General features: G+C 37.5%; 3 protein-coding genes across 3 annotated transcripts; 1 reads left to right on the forward strand and 2 right to left on the reverse strand.

Moving 5' to 3' along the window:
• Window positions 1–4,847: 4,847 nt before the first annotated feature.
• On the reverse strand, window positions 4,848–9,264 carry LOC144629545 (uncharacterized). The gene is made up of 3 exons (XM_078487779.1): window positions 8,996–9,264; window positions 6,907–7,019; window positions 4,848–6,614 (listed from the first exon to the last, which is right to left on the reverse strand). Exons 1-3 carry the CDS (start codon window positions 9,262–9,264, stop codon window positions 4,984–4,986), a joined length of 2,013 nt encoding a protein of 670 aa, XP_078343905.1. The 3' UTR covers window positions 4,848–4,983.
• Window positions 9,265–11,327: 2,063 nt separating this feature from the next.
• LOC144630787 (uncharacterized) lies at window positions 11,328–18,998 on the forward strand. Its single transcript, XM_078489152.1, has 6 exons — window positions 11,328–11,415; window positions 12,670–12,807; window positions 14,788–15,528; window positions 16,301–16,368; window positions 17,961–18,159; window positions 18,819–18,998. The coding sequence occupies exons 1-6, from the start codon at window positions 11,352–11,354 to the stop codon at window positions 18,965–18,967; spliced, it is 1,359 nt and encodes a 452-aa protein (XP_078345278.1). The 5' UTR covers window positions 11,328–11,351; the 3' UTR covers window positions 18,968–18,998.
• A 3,158-nt stretch (window positions 18,999–22,156) lies between these two features.
• Window positions 22,157–26,024, reverse strand: LOC144630788 (tripartite motif-containing protein 2-like). Its single transcript, XM_078489153.1, has 2 exons — window positions 25,850–26,024; window positions 22,157–23,215 (listed from the first exon to the last, which is right to left on the reverse strand). The coding sequence occupies exons 1-2, from the start codon at window positions 26,021–26,023 to the stop codon at window positions 22,157–22,159; spliced, it is 1,233 nt and encodes a 410-aa protein (XP_078345279.1). The 5' UTR covers window position 26,024.
• Window positions 26,025–27,144: the final 1,120 nt, after the last annotated feature.

The following is a 27,144-nucleotide window of genomic DNA, read 5'->3' on the forward strand; positions in this document are numbered from 1 at the left end:
TATTTTTTCAGAAATTCGTATCTGAACTAGCAACATTGTGTATGACAGTTGTGGAGCTTTTAGAACATATGTGTGCGTTTTATAAGCTTTTTTAGCTTTATCGTGCGTTAAGAATTATGGGAAAATGCACCAGTTGCCATCTTTTTTGTCTTCGGTGGAATCTGCCAATCAACCTGTTGATAAGGATGGCATAATCCAATAAGCGAAGTTTTATAAGAAGCCCACGGGCGAGGGGAAGGGGGGAAGGGGGGGAAGGGGGGAAGGGGGGGGGGGGGCAGCCTGCAGTCCACGACATCTCAAGAGTTTTCTTTCTCTAGGAGATTTGAATGCCTTGTTCTTTGTCGAACGCGATTTTACTTAACTGTGGAGTTTTCGTAATTCCTACATTCATTTTCGGCTGTATTTCTTAGTCGGAAATGCGATCGATACGAAAAAACTCTACAGCAATGCGCTCTACACGTGAGAATATCCAGAACAAACTATAACTCCCAGAATAGAGATTGAGACCTTTAATATAAAACGTTGCTTATTTTTACATAATTGCAGTCCTTGCTTTATAAAGCTTCCACTTTTATCAGTTTACAATCGTCACCTTGTTACTCTAATTAATAAATAATCTAATTCTTGTTTCGTTCTTGTTTCCCTATCTCTTAACACATTAACAATCATAAATTTAATTTATCAGCCTGGCTCTTCCTTGCTACATTATCACGCCCATCCCGGACTTTCAGTTAGTTAATATTCAACAAGGTTGAAAGTCTAATTCCTATTGAGCGATCATGGTATAAATCTGTATCTACGCACGGCCGTGCGTATAAAAGATGACGTGTGCATTTGCATTTTAGCTAAGTCGAGTGGTATAGCTGCGAATTTCCTTTCGTTTGCTCCGAGTTGGCTTTGACCTCTCGTATCCAATAAGGGGGAATGGGAACTTGTTTTATTTTAAAAATCTTGGACATTTCCATTTGACGTAAAGGAAGTGATAATGCGAAGAGACGGCAAAATTTGAGGCGGGGTGTCTCAGTCACTTCTTTATTTGAAAGAGCCCGCGAGGAGTGCGAACAAGAGAGTTTTATTTAAAATTCCCTTGAACAATATTTACAGTCAACGCGCTTCACGCATGAACGCACAACTTCAAACATTCATAAAATATTCCATTCACCGATTTCATTTTCAATTAATGAAATAATTCCTCTAACCTTCATTTGAACAATTGTACTTCAAATTGAGAATATTTGTAAACCTGTACTACATTTGAAAATTCAGACATCTGACGTTATTAAAGTTGATGTATATATTTTAAAATTTTCTTTGGCTGTGTAGCATTTTTTTTCGCGCGAGCGACTGTGTTCCCGCCGGTGCGTGGCGTTATGCGCTTGTTTGCTCGTGGTAGATTTGCTTTCCATGTAAACCCAGAATGGCTAGAAATTCGCTTGGTGGATTTTACCATCCCGGTAAACCATTGCCCATGTTTGTCAGGGAAGAGATCGTTGATCTGTACAATAATGGAGTTGGGGTATCGGAGATTTCCCGCAACACGAGGGTAACAAAAGGAGCGGTTCACAAAGTCGTGCAACACTTTGCCCTCCATGGCACGACGCAGCCATTTTCTTGTGGAGGCAGTGTGCCTGTATTAATAACAGATGATATTCTTGAAGTCATCGAAATTTGGAAGCTTCAAAAGCCAAGTCTTTATGGTTCTGAAATTCGCGAGAGACTACTGCGCGAAGGTATTTGCACACCGGTAAATGTTCCATCCATAAGGCAAATACAAATAGTAACGAACAAGAAGTTGGGAATGACTTACAAGAAACTTACCAGTATCCCGAGTGAATATATGACACCAGAAAACTTAGCAAAGGTAGATGATTATTTAAATGTAACTTCACGGCTGAAAAGAGAGACTTTGCATTTTTTCGACGAAGCATCTGTTATTGTCACATCTGGTAATCGCATGTTTGGTAGCGGTTATCGAGGAAAACCAGCGATTGAAGTTCAAAGATATGCTTCAAACGCCAACTACACGGTGAATCTGATGCATAGTATATTTGGTGTTGACCACTTTAATACAATCCCTGGTCCCTCAAATGGACAAGAATTGTTAAACTTTTTCCACGGTGTTTTAGACATGCAACGTGACAACGGGGTGAGGATAATTTTACCGGGAGATGCTGTGATTATGGACAATTGTGGGTTTCACCATGGCAGATAGAATAACAGAACGATTGCTTAGAACGATGCTGGAAAGTCGAGGTGCTCAGTTAATCTTCCAGCCTCCTTATTCGCCGCACCTAAACCCGTGTGAATTATGCTTCAGAGAGATGAAAATCGAATTGCGAAGGAACGAACAGTATACTATAAATCAAACAGAAATGGCGATAAACGATTCTGTTAACAAAATAAGCCCTTTGCATTCCCTCAGATATTTTTGCCATTGTGGGTACTTCTAGAATTACTGATTCCGTTCACTTTTTTTATTTCAATGGAGGTACTTGTCCAAACTGATGTAATTACCTTAGTTTTACAACGAATATAAATAACAAAATGTATTACATCGCAACACAATTATTCAACTCAGTGGCTCTTCTTATTCAAAAATTTTTTTTTTGTGCATGCCATTAAAAATAGGGTAGTCTTAAGAACAGCTAAGGGTTGGCTGTTTCAAACAGATGGAAAACATGCAGATCATCTGGATCATGTTCATTATATAAACAGCACAAAACCTAATGTGGTAATGCGCGTCTGGAACACATGACAATTTATTTTTAGACAATGGAAAAAAAAACTTTACAAAAGCAAACGTTACTTTAATTCTTGTAAGGATTCATTCACCTTTATATCGAAATAAAGACGCTTCCTGTATTTTCAAGCAGTGAATTCGTCCGAACGTACAACAAATAAATGAAGTCTAATCAAATTAAATTCAACAGGCAGTTTTGCGTGCAAAAAGCCACTAAAAGGCACAATTTTCATGTGTACAAAACGTTCAAATACTGGGAAAAGTATTACCCAGAGTAAAATTAAACTCAAATAAAAAGAACAAAGTTCGTTTGTCAACTTGGTGTAGGCTAAAAGTTTATGGATCTTTATGAAGCCCAAAACTATAGTCAATATTTATAGATACATGGAATGTAAACAAATCTCGAACAAAAACAGCACAACGAGACAACGAGAATGGTTGTACCATATTAAGAATAAAACAACAACACAACACTAACAAGAACTAGTGTATTACTAGCAAAAAGAGTGGATCGGTCTAGCGTTATTGGTCACTTTCTGCCATCATTGTACATATTGATGAGCATGCCAGCTCCCTTACCAAAAAACATAAACTAAAAGTATACTTTAAGTATACTACAAGTATACTGCATCAGTATGAAGTATAAATTAAGTATACTTGAATAATACTGCAAGTACTCAAGTATAATTGCAGTACAATTTGGGAAGTATACTTTAAGTATACTGCATGAGGGGAAATAATGTTTTCCTCAGTGAAGTAGGGATTAAGTATACTTAAAGTGTGCTGCACAACTGAAAATTGTCTCTATGTCTGTTGTGCAACACGTTTAAAGTATACTTAATCCCTACTTCGCAAAGGAAAAAACGATTATGTTATGTCAGTGAAATTTTTTCAGGCTGCTATCTTTGCAATTACTTTAATAATTGCAATTTTACAGTAATTACAGTACCATATTTCAGTGTTTTTGTATTTCGAATACGGTACTGTATTTATTGTTAGCTGGGCAAGCTCTCGTAAGCCGCCATCTATCCCCCACACCTCTAGTGGCCGCTTACGAGAGCCATTCTCGTAAGTGGCCAGCTCCAGTTACGGACACTTTTTTCGCGTCCCGAGGGTGTCCGCTTACGAGAGCTTCGACTGTATTGTAAGTTCATCAAGCATTTCTTTCAACACAAGATAAATGTACTGGGTACATGTATTGTAAATAAATGTAAATTGGCTTTTTTGGCCTATTCCTGTTCCTCAACTCAATATATGTAAAATTGATGAATGGTACAAGTGAGGGGAAATAGACAATGGAAGAAATGCAAATGTGTGGGCTGGCTATTTCCCCCCACTACTGAACAGTTTGTGGGTAGGAGTTTTAGACTGAAATACTTGGTAATATGATTTTATCCAAATTTTCTTTAGAGATCGTAGAGAGGGTTGAAAACAGTATACAGTTGTACAGCAAGCTTTACTTCTACCCTTACATGTAATTTAAAAACATCTTTCCCTATTCCCTCTTTTTCTTCACAACAACATTAATTTTTTTCTGAGGTAAAGAAATAATCCTTGCAGTGAAATCATTATGAGGAATGGCGATGTGAAGTTGATTGATAGAAGCAAAGATACAGAGATTGTTAACAGGATTTTCTTTGGAATGTCCGCTTACGGGAGCTTAAAAACAAAGACAAAGTCTAAGTCATAATCTCTGAAAGCGTCCGTGGTCGCTTACAGGAAAGTCCGCTTACGAGAATGTTAAAATACAGAGTTCGTATGGGAGTTAAAATGGGGTTTCAAACTAGGTGGCCGTAAGTAGAGCTGTCCGCTTACAAGAGTGTCCGTTAAGAGAGTTGATGTTCTGAACTACATTTTACATTTAATCCAAATGCAGCACTGAATTGGGGCAGCATTTGTTGAAACTCCAAAACATTTTTTTAAAATACTTAAACATTTACTTAACGAATTTATTTTCCAAAGGGGAGAGCAATAATAAACTATTATTAAATAGATGTATCCCTAGTTGCCACAGTTGCTTTTCAATGAACTATTATGTTTCACTTATTGTTAAATTAACAGCACCACCTGAGAGTTCAACTGCTTAAAGTAATCATGGTGTTGTTGTTATTTTATGTGCGTTCTTAAATCAGAGAAGCCCTTTCTTAAGTAAGTTAATATCAAGGTACATACACTGTATTACTTTTCATTGCACAAGACTGCCAGGCTCATTAACAACATTTTAGTGTCAATGTTACTGCTGCTTAGTCCTTCTCAATTCTATTTGGGAGCTTACATACAAAACTAACATTTGGACGATCACTGATCCCAACAGAAACACACATTGACACAATATCCAGAACAGAAGCCGCCACATATGCCCCTTTCTTTTTTGCAACAGGAACAACATGATGTACCATGGCATTTGTGAATACATCCTTTGAAAGGTGAATGTTTTGATTACATTCTAAAAGTTGTATGATTGCAATATATTGATTAGCGTTGCAATTGCAGCCAATCACAGAGCAAGAAGAATGTTCGCAAGGTTGAGAACACTTCAGAAAGTACTGCACCTCTCCAAATTCTAAGTGACCATTCCTGGAAAATTCAACAGTGTAACTATTTCTCTTTGTAGTTAACTGGTAATCAATGCATTGATACATTGTTCCATGTTTCCAGAGCCGCTTAAATTTGTGTGCAGTTCTGATTGGCCCAAGAAGATCTTGTACAACTGCATTAATTTGTCCATTTAACTCCAGCCTGATAAGACCCCCAATTGCATATATTTTATAAGCAATTTCTTCTCTACAACTGGGAAGTGGACGTCCTTCCACCAGATGTTTGTAAAAACTCTTTGCAGCTGATCCTTCAGGAAGTTGAGGGATAAGTTCTGGTATCTTTTGGTGAATGCAAACTGCATGAGTGATTTGAATGTCAACATTCTGTGTCCCATGAAAAAGTTTGGTCAAATCCCCATTATATCCCTCAAACCAGAAGCATGAGGTTCCCCACAATGGACCAAGATTTCTCACACAGTCTGGGAGATGAAGAAGCATATGGACATTATAAGTTTCGTATCTCTTTTCATACAGAGACTCCATCCTTGTACAGAAATGTAAAAGCATTCTTGAGCTTCTTTCAATATCACTGGGTGAAATGGAATCTTGTAAGAGTAAAAAGACTCCATTCACCAGAAGCAAGAGGTGCTGAAAATATTCTTCCTCTAAAAGTCCCCAAAGACAGGGTAGGGAATAATACAAGAGAAAAGCACGTAGTTCTGATGCCTTAAAATGTGCCAGATTCTTCAACAAACTCCTGGGTGTGCGCGTTATCACATTTGGGGGCTTGATTGCTAAATACCTTTCTTCCAGTTTCTTTATTTTGTCCGACCCAAGATACCATGGCTGAGCTGAATAGGCTTTGTCTGTCCATAGTATTAATAGCATCTTGGTAATGCCAAGCAAAACACAATGCATATAGTCAATAGTGACACCAGTGATAATATCTAAGCCTGGGAGAAACATACTCCATGTCATTCCTTTGACTCCTTTGACTGCTGAATTAAGTTCACCACTGGACTTAAGGTTTTCAGCTTCTTTGGCAAATTGTAAGGTTTGATCATGTGTTCGCCTCTCAATACTCGTTGCTGTTGAATGTGCTCCTTGCCCCTCATCCACACTTTGCTGATGTTTTACATGCAATGGGTATGCCCGAGTGTGCCCTTTTTTACTGGTTTTCACTGTTTCTCCAGGATGAAGACAATAGGGGCATCCATACATTCCATTGTATTGTGTCATGTTCTGAAACAAACACTTAGCAGGAGCATCAAAACTTCCACACAAAAGGATACAACGTATGTTCTTTGTGGTTCCATTAGAGAATGTTACCTCTTCACCTGGAACAAAATTAAAATAATAATAAAACTTTATTTCAATTCACTCTTGGAATATTCAAAATAGGTGACTCCATCTGCTCCATACAAATATACATGTATATTATTATTAAATTAATATTGGGTGAAGAAAGCAGTCTAACAAAGCCATGAGTTCTTGCAGTTGTTTTGATTATCATCAGCCTTGAGCTTGAACTGAACGCTTTGAGAAAAATAGAATTTAACTTGGACAGCAAAGGGTTGAAACTACATGTAGATGGGAAAAGAAAATTGTCAAATTTTAGAACACGAGTACCTCTTGTAAAGAGTGTTTGAAGAGAACTTGCAAATGGTTGCAGAAAAGTGCGGAAGTCTGGTTTCTTGCGCCCAAACCACAGACCAGCAAACAGACGGTATTTCTTGTTGAACCTATGGGTCACAATAGAAAATATTTCGCTTCAATATTATTACATTAACAATGTTATGATGCAATATTATTTATCATCAATAACAGGACAGACGCATAAAAAACTGATGTCAATTTTTTATACAATAACAAAAAGCCAAAAGTGATTTTAAAACGAAGGAAAGAAATGCATGAGGAAGATGCGATTGCTAGCATCTACAGCCGCAGAATCTAACTGAATTTTGTTGCTGTAATTCGGAGAATCATAAGCTCGTAAATTAAAAGTTTAGTAAGAATACGGCCAGAAATACAAGAGAAAACTCAAATTGTTCAACCTTTAATCTAGCGAAAAGTGTTCACAAAATAATCCGCTAAAACGCAGTTCAGCTTCTTAACTGACAGCACACATAATTCCAGCTCACCATTGATTTTCAGGTCTGAATCCTCAATAAACATCCCCATCTTTTCGCTCTCATGTTGCAATGGTTTCTTAAGCTTTAACCAATAAATTTTAGATGAATTCCTCATTGAAGACTACTTGTTTTGTGGAATAATTCTCTCCTCATCAAGAATGCAGTGCTAAATCAGTGTTGAAAAGTTTAACAAAACCTTCGCTGATTGCGTCAGCAACGACTTTTATGCGTCTGTCCTCTTATTGACAATGAAAATTATCCAATCAACGCATGAGAATTTGCTCACGTTATGGTAAAAACATTATAACCAAACTTTAATAATAATATACATACAAAAATTTCTGCATGCTCATTGGCTGAGAGCACGTCAATCAATCCCAAACAGTGCAGAAAGTTGAAATTGAGTGTAAAAAGTTGAAATTGAGTGCAGAAAGTTGAAATTATATTGATTGACAGGAAAGTCGGAAAGCGCGCCATAACAAAATGGTGGCTGATGTCGGAGTGTTTGAGAGAGCAAAAATTGAGCAAAAACATAACGATTCATGAAAAGTTTGACCGATTTAACAAAAGTTATAAGTATATAAACCAACGTTCTAGCAACTGGACATTTGTACAGCACAAGAGAGGCTTTACGAAACTACTGAAAGCTACCAATCGTGGATTTTCTTACGTGACGGCTCGTAAAGAAGAAAGATTACAAGCCTGAATTGAAGTTGGACATTTCAGCCCATACCAATACAACTGAATAAGGATAAAAGATAATGCAAGACAGAGAGCTTTAAAATTCCCTAGTGGTATCTGGATTTTAAAAAGCCCAACAACTCGGTTATGTTTAAGAACGAATCGGAAAGGTACAATGTAAGCCACTGAACACGTTTTGTTTGTCATCCACTTCAAGTAAAATTTTTGTATGTGTATTCTTAACAAGTAATCACATGATTTTTCTCTAACAATTTGGGATAAATCAGCACTTGTAAATTTTTCAAAGACTACAGAAACAATTTGGTTAGCCTTTGAAAAATTTACTCGTGATGATTTATCCCAAATTGTACTCAAAATCATGTGATTACCTATACAAATTGCATGACATGAAGATCATTTACCACTTTATTGCATCCATTTTGAAATTGCACAATTTAATAGTAGTAATAATAGTAGTAATAGTACCAATATTTTATTAATCCAGAAGCCAGTTGGTAAAAAAGAGAATTGATTGTGATTTCAAATCAAACTCGTGCTACGCGTTTGATTTTGAAATCACTCTTATGATTTTAGACCAAATTGCACTCCACTCAGTTCAGTTCAATTACCATTACAAATTACACTCCTGGGAGCCAATCAGATAATAAGGATCACCAGTGATTTCAAAATGGATGTAATAAAAATGTAAAGCAGTTCAACAGAAACCCAAATTTACATGATGTTTGTACCCAATGCCCTTTTCCAGAGTTATGTAGTTGTGTCCAGCCAGTAAACATTACTGCATCTTTTACAAGTACAAATGGAGCTAATTCAAATCGTCATTATCAACTTTGATACCGGTAATGCTGATTGATTTGTTAACAAAATGACATTAAAAAATGTACCTCTTTTCTGGTGGAAGCTCATTTATGACGAAGTACACTGGCCATAAGCCAAAGTTGGATGAACGGAAAATAGAAACACCATCTGTGTTCACCATCAAGGAAAGGTGGATTTCCTTTTCTCTAGCAGCAGTTGATGTTCCATGAAAAAAACCTTTGCAATCAAAGTGTTTCTTGTACAATTCACCATCAAAAATATCTTCAATGTTGTGTGTGCACTTCTTTTTCCTGGATGTTCGGTAACACAGCATTTCATCTGCTGCACTCTCCATACCTTTTAATGAAAGTGAGACTGTCAAATTAATGCCCAAAAGTTTACATGTTACATGTAATTCCCTTACCCTATTTCATAATATACCACAAAAATTAAGTTTAAAATGATCGCATGGGGCAAACTACAGAATACGTACCCTGTAACTAACATGCATCTTAACAAATAACAATAGTTCCTATTGTTTCTTTCCTTGTTCTTTAAAGAGTACCAACTTGGTGTATCTCATTTGCGGGATATTCTGCAGTTGCTCCATCACATGCAGGATTTTAATTCCTTATTAGCAATGTTCCTTAGACAGCCAAAGGCCAGTTGTCAGACTGGCCTCTTATCCCAGGCATACCATATATTTTCCTTTGCCAAGCAACATCACAGTGCATCATCAGACGCATATACTATAAAGAGCAGGGCACAAGGTTGAGAAATGAGCATTACATGGCAAAATGGTGTCCAATTAATCAATCATGAGTCGGAATAATTTATTTAACCTGGCCTGTTATTCAGCCTAATGGGGAATTTTAAGGAACAAAAAAAGTATTTAAGTATTTTATGTGCTTCCAAAGCTTCTTATGTCCTAGCCAGTAACAAGACAAAAATTAAATACAAAGAGTAATTTAAAAAAGATAGTTGATGAACTGAAGACCTCAAATGTATTTATAATAACTAACCTTTGAGCACTGCTAGCCTTATCCCAGAAACAAATGCAAACTTTCAGAAAAATGTGAAAACTATTACACATATTTAAATCAAGGATGGTTTACAGTAAAAACCCATGAGTAAGAGCCTAACATGTAAGAATCTGTCAGGCTAAAATCCCAACATCTTAAGCAGAGTTTTAACTTGTTTTTGAGATATTGATTGGCTTTATAAAGCTTGAGACATTTTGCAAGTCACACACTTTTAGCTTCAGTTTTTACACACCAGAAGACTGATTGGCCAAGTCTGTCTACTTTTAAACAAAAGAAAAACAAAGATCAATTATCCTAGCTCTTATGCAACCTACCTCGAATTATTGCTTGCAGCTGGTTTACGAAGGGTATGACAATGAAATAGCTGAGTTGTGATCCTTGCTTTGTAAAGTCGAGCAAACAGGCTGAATTTGCACATCTGGTAGGTTTCTCTGTTCCAAAGTACTCCTGGCAGAAAGAACAGTGGTAGTGAAGTTCTATTGGGCTTTTTAGCTGATTGAAGAAGTCACGAAGTAACTTTGTCGTATTTGCACAACAATTAGGTAACAGGCAATGCAACTCGATCAGAGTAAGCAAATCAGAAAGAGCAACCCCGGAGAGGCCATGTCTAACCACGAAGGTCACAATCAACAACATACTGATGCCAAGTGTCAAACGAGCACCAGGATAAAGTGGCTTATCCGTATCCTTGACCAGTGGATCTTCGCTTTTGTCTCCGGTAAATTCAATTTCTTTCTCAGGTATTTCAATTTCCTCATCATAATCATCAGCAAATGTAGTGGTTTGGTCTTCTTTCGACTTAAAATTTGTAAACAGAGCTGGTTCTTCAGAGGCAATTGATTCACTTTCATTTGAAAACCAAGCGTCGTTCACATAAGCAGTGTCCGTGGAAATTACATAAGCGTCACTTTCTTGCAACCGCTGTTCATCCAAAGAAGAGCTAGCCGCGATAGTTTCCAAAAGACGAGCGCAGCCATCCTCAAACGAGCAATCAACATTCAAAGATTCTTGTGGACAGCGTTCAGTTGAATAGGATTCCTGCTCTTCAAGAATATCACTCTCACAACTGATGGAATCATTAGTGCTTCGTATTTTCTTTTCCCATCTGTACTTTGTAGTTCTCGGTACATTTTGATGCGAACCATCAGACAAAAATTGCAAATAGGGACCTCTTCTCTTCCTTCCTTCGTCTCCTTCGGCCATGTTGCTACTCATCTCCGGAGCCCGCTTTTCTTTTGGTCAGCACCAAGAACACGTGGGTCGGATGCGGAATCCCGGATGCGCAGTGGGTGCACATTTCATTCACATTCGAGAAAAAGGCGCGAAAGATTTGATTCACTTCGTTTCTTCGCTTGCGGCCGGCCATTACGGACAGAATTTTCCCCTTCTTAATTTAACCATGAGTCAGCCACCATCAGCCTCACGACGGACAAATAAAACCCCAACGCGACTCGAGGATCAAGGTTTGTAAAAATCATTTCATATTTTAAGACTTTAACTTGGGACAAACCGGTTAATTAACTTATTAAGCTTACCTTTGACCCTTTGTCCCAGGCTTTCAACAAATTCAATTACCGGTAAAGGAGCCTTCAACTATGCTTTTGTGTGCTGTTAATTGAACCGAGACATCTAAAAGCAAATCAATATTATAAAAGGACAAAGATTGACAATGACCCTGCCGAAATGACCTTTATCACGCCTTTTTATTTTGTTGATATTGTTCCCTAAGGTCTGTGGTTCGTTCGTCGCAACCATAGTACTCGGTTCCATCACTGGGAAGCTTTATTGGCGGGCCTGCAATTGACTCTTTATCCTTTTACTTTCAAAACCAGTTCGTTGATAACTGAAATAACACTTGTCCGAACTTTTAAAAGTCAATAATAATGTATTTTAATATGTTCGATTGATTGAAAATTCTCTTTGAAGTTAAGATTTTTAGGCGCTTATTCTAAGCTAAGATTTTGGCGCGCTAAATTTAAACGCGCTGCGATCGAGCTATAATTACTGATGCGAGTTGACCATATAGGTAATTTCTTTGAGCTGTGAAGCAATATGACCAATTTTGAAGTAATTACTCGTTTCTTATAACTTTTATTATTTGGAATTATCATTGTCTTCCAATTTTTTTGCGTTTTTTAACTACATCTTACAATAGAAAGCTCAGAAAACATGTTCTTGGTATAATTTAGTTTATGCATAATTATGTAGTCCATTCCAGGGTCTTAAAATCGAAGTTCACTCCAAAATGGCCATTTGTTTTCTTTATGCAAATATGTATAAGAAATGTTATATGTTATAAAATATGTTATTCACCAAAATTTCAGCTTCTGGCGACTGCAAAAATCATACGAAATCGTTTTCTGAAGTAGCCCAAAACTTGACAACTGAACGCTTCCATCTTGGAACTGGTAGCTGGTATGTCACACTCACTCTGTAACTCATGCAAACACGATTTGTGGTTTCTCAAGTGAATGCTTTTCTGAAGATGTTTTATTGTGTGGCACCGTGCCTTTTTTAGCCAAAGAACGAAAAAAGGAAGTCAAACATTAACCGCATGGTTAAAAACTGCTTGAAGTTTCTTGCAATCTTGATTGCAAGAAAATTAAGCTGGAATGAATGAAGCATTAATTATCCTTTCTTTCCTCTGTTTAATTGCTTTTACATGCTTATATATATTTTTTTAAATTTAACATAAATTTGCATTCTCTATTTGACAGTTTATTCCCTAGTTCAATTTGTTGACGATGGCATTCTGGCTATTTGCACTCCCAAAAACATCAGGACAAGGGATGATGGACGAAAGGAGGCAGAGTATGGTGATGACTACTACCTGTGTACAGTTATGTTTGAAAGTGGTAAGTAAATCTGACTCTATCATTTTAGTCTATAGACCTATCATTAGAAATAACTATAATTACACTCACCACAGAATACAATACACTATATATTTTTTTTCACGAGAAAACACTTAAGAGTGTGTCCAAAAGAGGACCAGGCAACAGGTGATACAGCTCAAATCACCGATTTCGCCCAGAGCTATTTACTGTGGCAAAACATCAGCTCAAAATATTTTATTCCCTTCAAGTTATGGCACCTTTTGCAAAAATGGTCATTTTTTACTAATTTATGCATATTTAATTAGCTGACTTTGATTGACCAGTTCCACAAGAAATATAGACTTCTGAAAATAAAATTCACTGCATTATATTCTGTGGTTATTAGGCTTTAAGTACAATAATTCACTTCAACCGTCCGATTTGATTTCTTCTCCTCAAACGGTCTTTTGGAAGGTACACATTTCGTACTGTTGGAAGTAGCCTTTAAGTAGTGCCCAATATCTCCTATGAGCAACACCTTATATACATTATTCTAACATGGGTAATGAAATCCATCATTAAACTTCACAAAAATGCCACAAAATGTTTGGGGACTTCAATATTTTATTCGTACTGAGGAGCTAAACACACATGACTTAACGATTTCTTGCTATTTCATCAAAATTCACCGAAACACAGAAGCCATTTATTTGCCTCAATTTGGCACAAAATCGGTACGAAATAGCTAATCAAGCATACATCTATAACAATCAAAATATTGGCGAAGAAAAGGCAGTTAGGGCATTTTTCGGAGAGTTTTCAGAGCCATATAATTCGGCAATGTTGTGATAGCAAATGTAAAAATAGCAGCGAAAGATTTTCTTCATAAGTTCGCTCAATTCAACATTTAGGCACATCAAAGTTAAGAAACAAGAAAGTAATACTACATACATGCCACTTATCGACACTCAGATGCTTTCTTTTGCGCTAACTGCCTTTTTATCGCCAATATTTTGATTGTTATCGATAGATGTATGCTTGATTAGCTATTTCGTACCGATTTTGTGCCAAATTGAGGCAAATAAATGGCTTCTGTGTTTCGGTGAATTTTGATGAAATGGCAAGAAATCGTTAAGTCACGTGTGTTTAGTTCCTCAGTACGAATAAAATATTGAAGTCCCCAAACATTTTGTGGCATTTTTGTGAAGTTAAATGATGGATTGCATTACCCATGTAAGAATAATGTATATAAGGTGTTGCTCATGGGAGATATTGGGCACTAGTTAAAGGCTACTTCCAACAGTACGAAATGTGTACCTTCCAAAGACTGTTTGAGGAGAAGAAATCAAATCGGACGGTTGAAGTGAATTATTGTACTTAAAGCCTAATAACCACAGAATATAATGCAGTGACTTTTATTTTCAGAAGTCTATATTTCTTGTGGAACTGGTCAATCAAAGTCAGCTAATTAAATATGCATAAATTAGTGAAAAATGACCATTTTTGCAAAAGGTGTCATAACTTGAAGGGAATAAAATATTTTGAGCTGATGTTTTGCCACAGTAAATAGCTCACCGTACCCAACATTTATGTTAAGTTTGGGCGAAATCGGTGATTTGAGCTGTATCACCTGTTGCCTGGTTCTGCCCTGTTCTCTCACGGACACACTCTTAAATATAACCTCAAAGGAAACCGTTATAAATTACCTGGCTTTTGTTGTTCTGACCCTTGAATTCTTTTTAGGATTATGTTGCACAATCTGACTTTTTTAACTTCATTTAAAGCAAAAATAAAATGTAATTGCATGTATAAAACTTTAAGAATAACATGTCACAGTTTTTTTTAAACATGGAAAGAATCTATAGAAGGATCATAGGAAGTGTGTTGATGGTAAAATGGCAGAGGAACCAACCAAACAAATGGCCATTAGACACCTGTTGGAATTTCTGGTGGATAGTCAATAAACCTTAGCAGCAGTAAATAAGAACTGATTTATTTTTTTAATTGAAAATGATGCAGATGATAAAGAAGATGTGATGAAACGGAAAAATGCACTGGAGAAACTGACAACCCAAGGCAAATCAACGCAGACTGCACAGAAAAAGAAAGGTTCCAGAAAAAGTGCAGAGGGTGAAGCAAAGAAGAAAGAAGAAAGAGAAAAGGAGAAAGGAGAAATAGAGAGCACCCAAGCTCAGAATGAAAAGGAGAGGGAAAAAGCTGCAAAAAAAGCTGAAAAAGAGAAGAAGAAAGCTGAGAATGAGAAGAAGAAAGCTGAGAATGAGAAAAAGAAAGCTGAAAATGAGAAGAAAAAAGCTGAAAATGAGAAGAAAAAAATAGAAAAAGAAAAGCAAAAAGCAGAGAAGGAAAAGGAAAAAGCAGAAAAAGAGAGGGAAAGAGCAGCTCTTAAAGAGAGAGATAACAGAGTTTTGATGCAAATGAATTTGATGGCCGGCAGTGCTAGTCCCCAGGATGACTTCATAACAGATTCCGAAAATGAAGATCCAAGTATCGAAGATTACAATCTCGCTGACAACTTTAATGATGAAGATCTTGTGTCACGCTGCACAAATATTCTCCAGGTTCCTTCCAGGAGTCATTTTGGTGGCAAAAGACCAAGGATGACATACCAAAGTGACATACATGAACGACATTCTTTTGGAGGCAAGCGCCCCAGGCCAGCTTCTAAATGTTATAAGTGCGAAGAATATATTGCAACGATTAGACAACAACAACAAGAAATTGCCCAATTGAGAGCTCAAGGTATTATTTTGTGAATGAATTACATGCAAATTATAATTATGTAATGCATTTTTTTTAATAAGCACCAACGTTTTCAAATTAAACCTTATTTACTTTATATTCCTTGCCATCAAACAGTAAGCACCTTGAAAGTCCCTGAAAAAATTCAAGGCCTCGTAAGTGCTTGAAAAGTGCATTTGGCGCTGGAAAGTCTTTAAAATTTGTTGCATTCAGTATTCAATTGACTCCAAACTTGAAAAAGCAAATTTCTACACAAATGAAATTATGAAATATGATATCTGCAAAATGTTGAGTCGAGAGGGTATCAAACACCATCATGAAAGGCAAAAAACAATTTTGTTTACATTTATGGAAACCTAATATAATGGCCTTTATGTAGCTTGTTAAAATGTCTAAGTATATTAATCCAATGAGTTAACAAAAGAGGTATTATCACGAGTTATACAGGCATGAGATGTTGATTGCAATTTCAAAAAGTAGAGCAGTCTTTTCATATTTTGCCTTTGTGTTTTGGACAAATGACTTTAAAATATTTTCACTTTGATCTTCCTTGTGTTGTTCACTTAAAATCTTTCCCTTTGTGTTCTAGATGCATCTCACAAAAGAGCAAGTTTGCTACTTATTAATAATTTTAGCTCTGTTATGACCACAAATGTCTTAAATTATCCTGGTGATAGTACCTTTTTAAAGTATGTCACTGCTACTACAGTGGACTGCAGATGCTTCTTAAGTTCACGCTTAATATTTTCTTCCACTTATCTCCTGCTGCCAGTGAATGGTCACTACGAGGATTTACCAAGACCTGGGAAAGTGCCTCAGATTGTAGCAGAGCGTTTCAAGGTAATACTCATTAGACTACATGTAACTCTAAGGGCCGGATTACATGTGGCAGGTTTTTTTACACGTCACAGGTCAAACGGTTAGACAACCTTATTGCGGTTTTCAGTGAAATGCGAAATCTGAAATTCAATCCTCAATCAACGGTTTACGCTTTTTGCTGCCGTCAATCATCTCAGCGGACCTCTCGGGAAACAGAAGTTCACTTCAACCGGGTCAAATGGTCACGTCTGTCAGTTATGATTGGTAGATTTAGATGCATTTTTGTTTTCCTTTTTCATGGTTCGTAAGCTGTCGCCATAATTATGATTGACGGCAGCAAAAAACGCAATTGTTAGTTGGATTTTGAATTTCTGAGTTCGCATTTCACTGAAAGCCGCAATAACCAACAAATGAAAGCTAACTGCAAGCAAACTCGAGTGAAAGCTTAACCACTAACAAACCAAAGTGAAAGCTAACTGCAGGCAAGTGACCTTAGTGACCTGTAAATAAACCAGCCTGATTACATGAGCAAGCTGGCCTGGGTAGCCGGGCTGGCTGGGTTTGGCAAGACGACTTCCAAGTGGCAACCCCGGTATCATGGACTAGATTTGGCTCAAATGACTAGTTTAATTTAGCATGAATGATTCTGCAGTGAAAAATGAGTTGGATAATGTTGATTACGTTTTTCCAGCAATTTGGTGATTTATTTTCTACACTTGTGCATCAATATGAGCTGATTTGCCTCTACATCCTAAGAATATTGATTTTTGTGGTTGACAGTATACTGCTTGGAAGAGAAACTGAAAATGAAAAGATGGGAGATTTTTAGCCCGGCTAGCTGAAATTGGGTCATTGCTATACGGGGATCCTGGCTAACTAGCCTGGTAATTGTGATGTAATTGCAAAGTAGATTTTTGCTGTGTTTAACAGACATGCCAAGATCTTGGCAAAACCAAGCCAGCCCATCTCCTGTAATAATGGTGGACACTCAAATTTCATATTTTTGCCTTTTCACAATTAATAAAGTGAATATACCATATTAACTCATTCTTACAATATGTAATTCTGTAAATTAATGTTGTGAAGGCTGCAAACTTTGCCAGGACAGCTAGCGTCACTTTTTTCTTCAGCAAGAGACGAATACTGACAACCAGAAGACGCTGTTTTCAATAACTGCAAAATATTAGATTCTTTGTGGCATCATAATTTTAAATAAGCACCTCCCTCGAATAAGCACCGCACTTGAGGGGCGAAAAATTTAATTTTAAGCGCTGCGGTACCCATTTGAGTTAATACAGTAAATTCATTTTCCATAGCAGTGGAAACAGGGTTTTCCTCTTCAAATAGAGTTAGAGATGAAAACTTTAACACAGGAGGGGAAATCAATAAAATATTATTGAAAAATCAAAGGATTGTTTTGCAGTGAGAGATTCACTGGTGGTGAAAACCCATGTTGTATGCCTACAGCAAAACACCCCTGCAACATGGAAACAGTTCAATCTTTTCTTATCTCATGGACTCTTTTGTAACTTGTTTTCATTTGTGAGAAGTTTGTGGTTACTGCAAGTTCTTAAGATACCAAACTAAAAGGTAAACTTCTGTTTTCTTTTCAGATGGTTGAGCTGTCCAAAGGGAGAGGGGTCTTCTTATATGAAGATCACCTAAGCACAGCCAAGAGCAAAAACAGCCCAACATCAGCTGCATGTTTTCTGCTAAGTTGCTTCTACAAAAACTCCGAACTGGTGGGCAGAAACCTGACTGGAGCAAATGCAAGAGAGTCAATAAATCCTGATATTCTTGCCTCTATTCTGGGTAAGGGTAAGGGTTACCTGTAATTGCTAAGAATGTAGATATAAAACGAATTCTAACGAATTCCTGCAGCCAACCTATATTAAGCGGCTACTGTTTCCACCGTTTCGGTGGTTTCATTTCGTTGTTTTGGGTACCTGCCGTCAATTGATTTTCTTTCGAAAATTAGGGGTGGTCCACAGGGGTGGTCCATGGACCGGGTCCACAAGGTGGTCCATGGACCGGGTCCACAGGGGTGGTCCATGGACCCGGGTCCATGTTTTGTATACGTCCTATAATGGCTGATAAGTAAAATTCAATGAACCAATCTTTCAGTTTAGAATTTTACAAATGTAATAATTACTATGGTAATATTCTAAATGCAGCTGTGTAAATGATACACTGCAATTGCCATATGGTGCAGACCAATCTTGCTAACTTAATTAAGGAAAACAAACAAGGATGTCTGCAATTTTCATCATGGGACACAACTACAGCCTGCAGTACTACAGCCAGGAATTATCAAATCGCTCTTGATGAGCAAACGACTGCAGGTGCTGGAATGAAACTACACATGCATGTTTTAAGTCACCCTTAACTACAGCTTGACAGTTAGATAATAACAGTCTTTTGGTAAATTTACATATATTGATCACTCCAACATTTTTTCTTTTTCCTTTCAGATTTTGCAGTCAAGGAAGGAGGGAAGCTGGCGGCAATAAAATCATCCCTGAGAAACAAGATCAGTTCAATCACTACACGTGCAAGTGGGTGGCGGCCTTCTAGAGGACTTCAAGATTCTTCAAGTTCAGAGATTGATGGATCTGATTAGATATGTTGTGAACTAACAAAATTATGTTATATTTTTATAATAATTATGAATTGAAGTTACCGTTCCCTTAAGTGAAGGTTTTTTGCCAAAATGCTGAGAATTGTGGAGAATTAAATTTGGTCACTGATATCCTGTTGTATATTTATTGAAGCTACTGTTTTAGGTCATTTGCCATTTCTGAGAATTATGAAGAATTACATTTTGGTCACTGATGTTTAAGAATTACAAGAACCTTGCTAGAACATAATGCTGTTGTTTATTGTTATTGCTATTGAAATGCAAGAAGTACATTAAATCAAAAGTGTCATTTTGTAAGTTTAAGCAATTTAATATATTTTTACCCCCATGCATGTTTATTTGGGCTTCAAGCAGTTGTACTGGTAAGTAAGTTAATTGAGATAATTAAAAGGCATGGAAAGGCTGCTTTCATAATATTGGACATGTAAAATATGATTATTGTGGTTGTGCATTAAATGATTATTGACCAAAACTAACTGTAATTTGTATATTTCAATCTGGCCATGCCAATTTTCAATGCATGTATATATTAATAGTACATGTCAACAGTGGATGCTTACTCCATTGTAAGTATACTTTCAGTATACTTATCATGTTGCTAGTATTGTAGGGTTTTAATGTCAAGTATACTTTAAGTATACTGCAAAGTAGATTGTAAGTATACTTAAAGTATACTTTAGGGTGTTCCAATTTCAGGTTGGAACAAGTATACTACAAGTATACTTTAAGTAGCTCTTCCAAGTATACTTAAAGTATGCTTAAAGTATACTTTGAGTATAGATTTGCAGTATACTTTAATGTCAAAATTGATACACTTAAAGTATACTTTATTTTGGTAAGGGGCTGCTTCGTGTGTTGACTCACTAAGGCTGCGTGAATGAAAACTGCGGTTGTTTTCCCCAGCTGTTGGTGAAGCGGAATACGTGTAGTTTATACTTCTGCGGGCAGAATCTGAAGGACTGCGATTGTAATTCCTATAATGACGGTTGGGTGTAGATGTTGCAACAGGCCATGAGTTACCGTATGGAGCGGGTGCATGACGATATGGTGAAGGCGATTCTCTTCTGTATGGGGAAAATCTTGAAGCTGTAGATAATGGGACAAGCGGAGAAAGAGGATAATCAGTTGGCGGATGTCGGCTCTCTGTGACTGGTCCGACTCCCAAACTTTTTCGCCACTGTGCGCTCTTGTCTTTTATGCTCCTTGAGTCTCTTCGGCTGTGATGTTTTTCGCCTTCCGTTCGTCTGCTTTCATATCTCGATGGCGGTGTCTCTGGTAAACTATTTGAAGAGGTCGCGGGAGTGGCGTACAATTTACAGTCGTCTTTCTTCTTCCTTACCATTTCTTCTAAATCCAGGCCATTCTCTTTGGGAACAATGTGATTACAGGCAGCTGCAAGAATGCGCAAATCATTTTCAAGTGTTTGGCGGTTTGAGTATTTTACTGGATCACACTCCAAAAGCCGCGGTCGCATTATGCTAAAAAAATTAGCTTTTGTTCGTCCTTTCATGAGTTCCATTGATTCTTTCTCTTCTTTTTTATCCTTAAGCTTTCTTGTAAGAGTTTTGATCTCTTGTTTCGCTTTGTTTATTTCAACCTTATGATCCGAATGCATTGCCAATATACCACACTCGTTGTATCCTTGGCAAGCTGGTAGCGTGCAAGGTTTTGAAACTTTATGACCTTTGAAATGACAATTGGTACAGGTGAAGTTGGCTTTACCGTACCTTGGTCGATGTGACGGAACGTCTTCAAGCGATTGAAGTTTAACACGCGCCATCTGCAAGTCATCCTGTAAAGATTCGACTTCCCGCTGCACTTGTCTAGTTGTCTTCTCAAACGCATCCTGACCGTCTTTGTCGTCTTTCGACGCCGATGGCGGGATAAGTGAGACGGACTTTTTACTGCTGGAACTTTGAGTTTCCCGAGAATCTTTCTTTTCCAAACTATTCAGCACTTGAATTGACAAATTAAATGCTGTGCTGCCCTCTTCTTCAACTACGCACTTTTGAAGATGTAGTTTCTCTTCTTGAATCGCGCTAACTGGAATTCCCATTCGAACGAACTTAAAATTTTGAGGCAACAATTCCCCGACTTCGGAAACGATGTCGTGTCTTATTTCTTTTAGTGTTTTGCTTAGATAAAGTTGTGTTCGCTCAACAAACGCAAGAGCTTTGCCGTTGGCTTCCATTTTGATCTTTACAAGAATTTCCGCTGTTTCCGCCATTTTCATTAGTAATTCAGCGCGAAATCTTCAACTGAATGATTCGATTATTTGAAACGTGATCCTTATCTTTCAATCTGGTGGTGAAGGCATGTCAATCAAATTTATTAATAGTATGTTCACGTGAATATTGGAACCTTACGTCGCTGGGCGTTCATGCGTGAAGCGCGTTGACTGTAAATCTCCCTCAAAGTCGTCTATAAGTCCTGGAAAATTGTGAAAACAGTAAGTTTTATGGGAAGATCCGAAGCTGCATATTTTCTGGGAGTTATACGCCTTGTGCGAGTCGATTAAAGCAAACATTGTATTTGTTTACGGCTCCACGGCTGTCATGAAGACTACTATATTATGCTGAAACTGAAGCGAAAGCTCAAAGTGTTGAGTCTTTCAAGTTTTGACGACGTAGTAAGGACAAGACCAAGATTCAAAGGTACAAACTTTACTGACTGTCGAGCCTAATTTTATGTCGTACACTGAATAAAATTTAGTTGTCAGTTTTCCGGTAATCCCGCAAGCTTAAATCATTTGCTGCTTTTCTTCTTCATTCAGTTGCTCTTTTCGTACATTTACAAGAAACTTCAATTAATGATTTCGCATTTGTGTTGCATAGTTGAGTTGGGGTTTTAGTGAAGGCCGATTGCTGTATTTCTTGTGTTTCAAAACTCGACTAATTTGCTGTTTTTAACCAACTTTGCAGTCGTTATGTTATAAACGAACTGGTTTATGCTTTGAGCTCTGCTTATATCGAGTTATGGATGCACTTGGGAACATTGGAGAGCTCTTATCTCAAGAAGCCAGAGTTACTCTCGGCTATCGCCTCGAGCAATTCATACGCTTCTTTCGTGCTCTCCAAACTTCCCGGCGTGCATCCATAACTCGATATACGCACGCGAAGCATGAACCAATTCTTAAACAAAGAAAATATGTCAATCATGATGTAATTTAATTTAAATGCCTCTACACTCCTCCACTTTCCATGTAAATGGACTACCGTGAATAAATCTTCCATTTATAAGCACCACGACTTTATAATCTCCAAGTTTATGAGGCTTATGACTAAAACTAAAGGAACCATCTTGATCACTATTAGTCACGGGCACTTGAACCTTTTCTGAGTCAGGCGTAATGATTGTCACCTGTACCTTACTGGCTTGGCCAAGTGTGCTGCTTTTACTCTTAGGACGGATGCAAAATGTTTCTACAGGGAAGTTATACAAACCACTAAAGGATCGAAGATATTTACTAAGCTTCATTCCCAGTGGTTTTAGCAGTTTTTTAATAAGCAGCTCGTACTCATCATCATAATCTCTTATTTTTGCGTTTTTTTCCAACGCCGCAAGGTTAATAAGTGGCGAATCAGTTTTTAAAATGTAATAGATTCGCCCTCTCGGTTTTAAATCTGATGTTGCTGAGTTTACTTCAGTTAGCTGTTGAATCATATGATTTTTGGCAGAGAGAATTTCCACTTCATTTCCTCTAGTAAGAGCCTCTTCAGTGAACTCCACGCTGCTTTTCAGACAGCCGAGAGAGGTTTGAAAAGATTCCATTTGAGCATCGAGAATTTTTTTTTTAGCGCTAACTGATTTTCGTAGGTCATCTTTCAGGCTTTCCCTTTTTTGTTCTAAGAGCTCAATCTGCTTGTCGATGAAGCTATCAATTTTAAGGCGGTCTTTTATGTGATTTTTGTGCATATCATCTTCTTGCACTTTGATTTCCTCGATGGACGATTCTAAGGCACGGATATTCTCTTTTGATTTTTGTACAATCTCTAAAATCTTCTCCTTCACAGCAGGAAAGATGTCCATTATAAAAGTGTACTCGTGATTACGATGATCTTTAAGAGCACAGTCTCGACAAATCAACTCATCACAGCAAAACAGTTTCAGTATTTCCCCATCGTGCTTTTTACAAGATGAACTCACATCTGTTTGGCAACTACCACGTATTGACAGAAGTTTATTTAGCAGAAAGTTAGACTGAAGTCTCGTAACACCACCATAAGGAACCTAACAAAAAAAGAGGCAAATGTAGGTAGATATAAAAATCAACCCCGGCACCTCGACCGCTCCATCCAGGGGGGGGGGGGGGGAAGAAACTCCCTTTGTTACACGACTGAAAAAGGGACATAGCGGTGCCGGGCAACCAAATGTGCGCAGTAGCTATCGAATGGTTGCTAAGGGCATAGTGAATAGCTTGACAAAGTCATTGTCTAGTTTGCATGTCTTGGCCTTGACCGTGCACAAAACACAATAGCTATTTGCATTTTGTTTGTTCTTTTGAAGTTTGCCGGACATCACAACAACAAGCAGTGATAACGGTGTCCAGTCTGGCAAAAGTAGGGCTTGCGAATTATACCAATTAAAACTAACTCCAACGATTCTGAAATGATTTACCATTTTTTGGTTGTTAAATGTCAACCGTGACCAATTTTTCGCTTGGTATTCTACGCCGCCAAAACATTCTCAGTGACGTGTGAGAAATCAGTGGCGTGAAACATCAAACGCAAACACCGCCACTATTCGCATTTCACACGCATGCAGTCATTGATATTTAAATCCTTCTGAGAAAACAAAACTTTGGTTGACGTCTTTCTTAGCAACGGCTTGATTGATATAGACTCGCACCGTTTCCAGGCACTGCTATGTCTCCAAAGAAAAGTGCCGACTTTCTTCCCCCCCCCCCCCCCCCTGGCTCCATCAAATCCATTGGTCTATGGTTGTTACATACAGTTAAACAGGCTTGGCAAATTTGGAAAGCTTGATATGCTTCGCGCGTTAGCCCTTTTTCAGAGCGAAAACCGTACTTGGATCTCGTAAATCCGCCAACCCTAATCCCACAGTTTTGGGTGAGGCTAATTAAAAAGTAATTGCCTTAATTTTTCAAGGTCTTACAGAGGATGACTCTTAAGAACTTTTCCAAACATTTGTTGGATAGCATTTTGATTGTCCTTTCCTCTTTGCTCACGTAACTTGACTTTCAGTGACAGGCTAAAAAAAATGTGGAGATTTTTCCCTATTACTTGCTATAAATCTTTTTAAGCTTTTCTATTATCTTTACTGTTTTAGTATACTTGTTCTTTTTTTGACATTCAAACAATCAATGTTGGCGATTTCAGGACTGTGTGAAATATTCAGAAATCTCAGAAGGCGGATCTAGCATGGTGGATTTTGACATCATAATCAACACGTGATCAAAAATTAACTGAAAAAACTTGATTTAGTAGACAGAAATTTTAATTCTTACAAAATACAGTGCAGCTGTGAGCAAGAGACGGTTTGTCCTTTCTCGTAGCTTAAAACTTAAAATGTATTTTTAACTTTGCAAATATGGCCTGTGAATTCATAACTGTACAATATGGGGCCCAGTTCTCGGCCGGGTCCAGTTCTCGGCCACTTTGTGTTCAAAGCGTTTTTTCACCCACAGTTGAATTAAAAGAAAAAGTTATTTCCTTCAGACGATAGACTGATTTTTGTGCTCTAAGTATCTTGAGTTTGATCCTTCAACTCGCTATAGAAAACTCACACGTCGAGTTTATGCGAAGGAAAGTGAATTTGTTTTTCCCGAAAACTTGTTTGTTTACGGCTCCTTAAAACTCGTGGATGTAGTTAAATTCATATTTTGTCCGCGAGCCCCTACCAATAATGATGTAAAAATGTATTACATTTTGCGTTAAAAAGTTATTACATTTTGCGTTAACGACTTTATTACATTTTTACATTATACGTTAGAAAATTTGTTACATTTTGCGTTAAAAAGTTATTACATTTTTCGTTAACAAACTTTATTACATTTTGCGTCAATGTTATTACATTTTGCGTTATCATTACATTTTGCGGCGATTGTTATTACATTTTGCGGCGATTATTACATTTTGCGGCGTAACAGACGACATCTAGCCGGGTTTTTTTTTTCCGAACTGAAAAATTCTAAAATATTAAAAACAAATTGGTGGGAACTAGAAAAGAGTGAGTTGCCATGGTTACATAATTTTAATACAACTGTAAGTGTGTCACCTGTAGAACTATAGGTCTGCCAAGTTACATTGGTCACTGCAGAAAAATAACTCAGATAACTCAATTTTTGTACTTGACATGAAATTGGATAGTAGATGACGTCATCAGTCCCCTAATTTGCATATTTTGGATTTTTTTAAGCTTAAATATCTCCGGAACTAAAATAGATATTTGAAAACGGAAAACGACATTTTGAATCTTTCGTTAAATACCTTTTGAAACGCCTTAAATCACAAGGGGTGAAAATTGATCATAGTAGCACTTTAACCAAGAAGCGATAAAAAACAAAGTGAGTGACTAGTGCATGACGTGGGTGATCGTCATTCTGGGGCCCTGGGTCATTTTTCTTCTATAGGTAATTGAACACCTTTCGAGAGATGGCCACTTTCAGTGAAACGTGAAATGGCCATATTTTAAATTTTTTATAGAAGTATTTTAAGCCTTAAAAAAACTAACGATATAAAGAAATGGAAGCTCGTTAATTTCTGAATAGATCATAAGTACGTGATTGTTTCTGACCAATTTGGAAGATAAGAACTTTGGCTTATTATTTGTCAACTTTATTGTCAAGAAATGAGAGTAGAAGAGGGGCATTTTAAAGGTGGCATTTTAGAACATTCTTCTCACCTCAGTTCTTCTCCTGCACTCTGGACAAGTGATTCCATTACTCGTCACCAGTCTCTCTAAGCACTTTTTGCAGTAGGAGTGCTGACATATCAACACTTTGGGCTCCTCAAATCTTTCCAAACAAATTCCACATTCAAGGTGTTTCGCTAGTTCTTTCTCCACCGAGGTAGCCATATTATCACTATCAATATAAATTGTGAAACATTATACTTGGATCTGAGGTCTCGATCCCTGGCGCAGACCAGATCGAAGGATCGCGGCCTCCAGGACGAGATTAATTCAAATGCTAATTTTATTTTTGCCGTGTATGTTAACGTCCGTAGTGCAAATAACATTCATCGCCCAAGAATAAAATTATAAGCCAAGTTATGATCAATTTAGTGTCGACTTTTTTCACTTCAGCCTCACCATCGGCGAAAAGCAGTAACTAAAGCAAACAGCTCACTGAATACTGCCTCTTGATTGCAGAAAAGTTCTTTGTATTTTCTCGGTATCATTCTGCCCAATCGGCGGCCTGCAGATCTACAATCCATTTTGTGTGTTCCAATCATTCTCGTCCCCATAGCCCTTTCGTTTCTCTTAGCCGGATGGGTCTTGGCACGAGAAAACGAAGGGCTCTGAGGACACAAGATTTTCATTCGGCTCCTAGAATCTAGGACTTCCGGTCTTCATCAGTATGCAGTCATGACGTTTCAAAAGAATGTATGCGAGAGTCGTTACGTTTTTTACTTTCTTTTAGGAAATCTTTATTCCAAACAGCCAATCAAAAAAATTCGAATTAATTCAAAAATCCTATGTCCCCAGAGCCCTCCGTTTTCTCGTGCCAAGCCGGCTAAGAGAAACGAAAGGGCTATGGGGACGAGAATGTGTTCCAATACGAAGTACTAGCACAAAACCAGTTCGCTCGCTATCTTGCCTGTTCGCCAAGATTTTGTTCGAGAAGGAAAAATTTTAGCTAGTGCCTTTCATGGTGGAAAAAGTGGTAAAGTTGACGGCCATTCCTGTGGTGTTCGTGAATAGGCTTCTTTCGATATATTAGATATTCAGCTTGGTAACGAGGCCTAGAGGACACAAACAAAGAGATTTACAAGCATGTTTATTCACTTCTTTTGTTTGTGTCCGCTAGGCCTCGCTACCAAGCTGAATTTTAATATATCGAAAAAAGCATATTGAAATGTCGGATGACAGGATGTCCGCTCAGCCCTATACATTTATTATGCATAGTTTAAATAGTTCTTTGGTCTGGGCCTTTGGGACTGCAACGCTTTTTTTAAGTCATTTCTTTGTTTGGTAAT

Source organism: Oculina patagonica, chromosome 11, assembly GCF_052425735.1.
Source record: "Oculina patagonica isolate OP01 chromosome 11, crgOcupat, whole genome shotgun sequence".
Taxonomy (NCBI): domain Eukaryota; kingdom Metazoa; phylum Cnidaria; class Anthozoa; order Scleractinia; family Oculinidae; genus Oculina; species Oculina patagonica.

What these genes read in the sequence shown, in the direction of transcription:
- LOC144629545 (XM_078487779.1), bottom strand. Translation starts at nt 9,264, where the DNA reads ATGGAGAGTGCAGCAGATGAAATGCTGTGTTACCGAACATCCAGGAAA. An exon ending in GAGCTTCCACCAGAAAAGAG is followed by an intron (nt 7,020 to 8,995) that starts GTACATTTTTTA and finishes TGTGACCCATAG; the next exon opens with GTTCAACAAGAAATACCGTC. An exon ending in TCAAACACTCTTTACAAGAG is followed by an intron (nt 6,615 to 6,906) that starts GTACTCGTGTTC and finishes ATTTTGTTCCAG; the next exon opens with GTGAAGAGGTAACATTCTCT.
- LOC144630787 (XM_078489152.1), top strand. Translation starts at nt 11,352, where the DNA reads ATGAGTCAGCCACCATCAGCCTCACGACGGACAAATAAAACCCCAACG. An exon ending in AACGCGACTCGAGGATCAAG is followed by an intron (nt 11,416 to 12,669) that starts GTTTGTAAAAAT and finishes TCTATTTGACAG; the next exon opens with TTTATTCCCTAGTTCAATTT. An exon ending in TACAGTTATGTTTGAAAGTG is followed by an intron (nt 12,808 to 14,787) that starts GTAAGTAAATCT and finishes AAAATGATGCAG; the next exon opens with ATGATAAAGAAGATGTGATG.
- LOC144630788 (XM_078489153.1), bottom strand. Translation starts at nt 26,023, where the DNA reads ATGGCTACCTCGGTGGAGAAAGAACTAGCGAAACACCTTGAATGTGGA. An exon ending in AGTGCAGGAGAAGAACTGAG is followed by an intron (nt 23,216 to 25,849) that starts GTGAGAAGAATG and finishes TTTTTTTGTTAG; the next exon opens with GTTCCTTATGGTGGTGTTAC.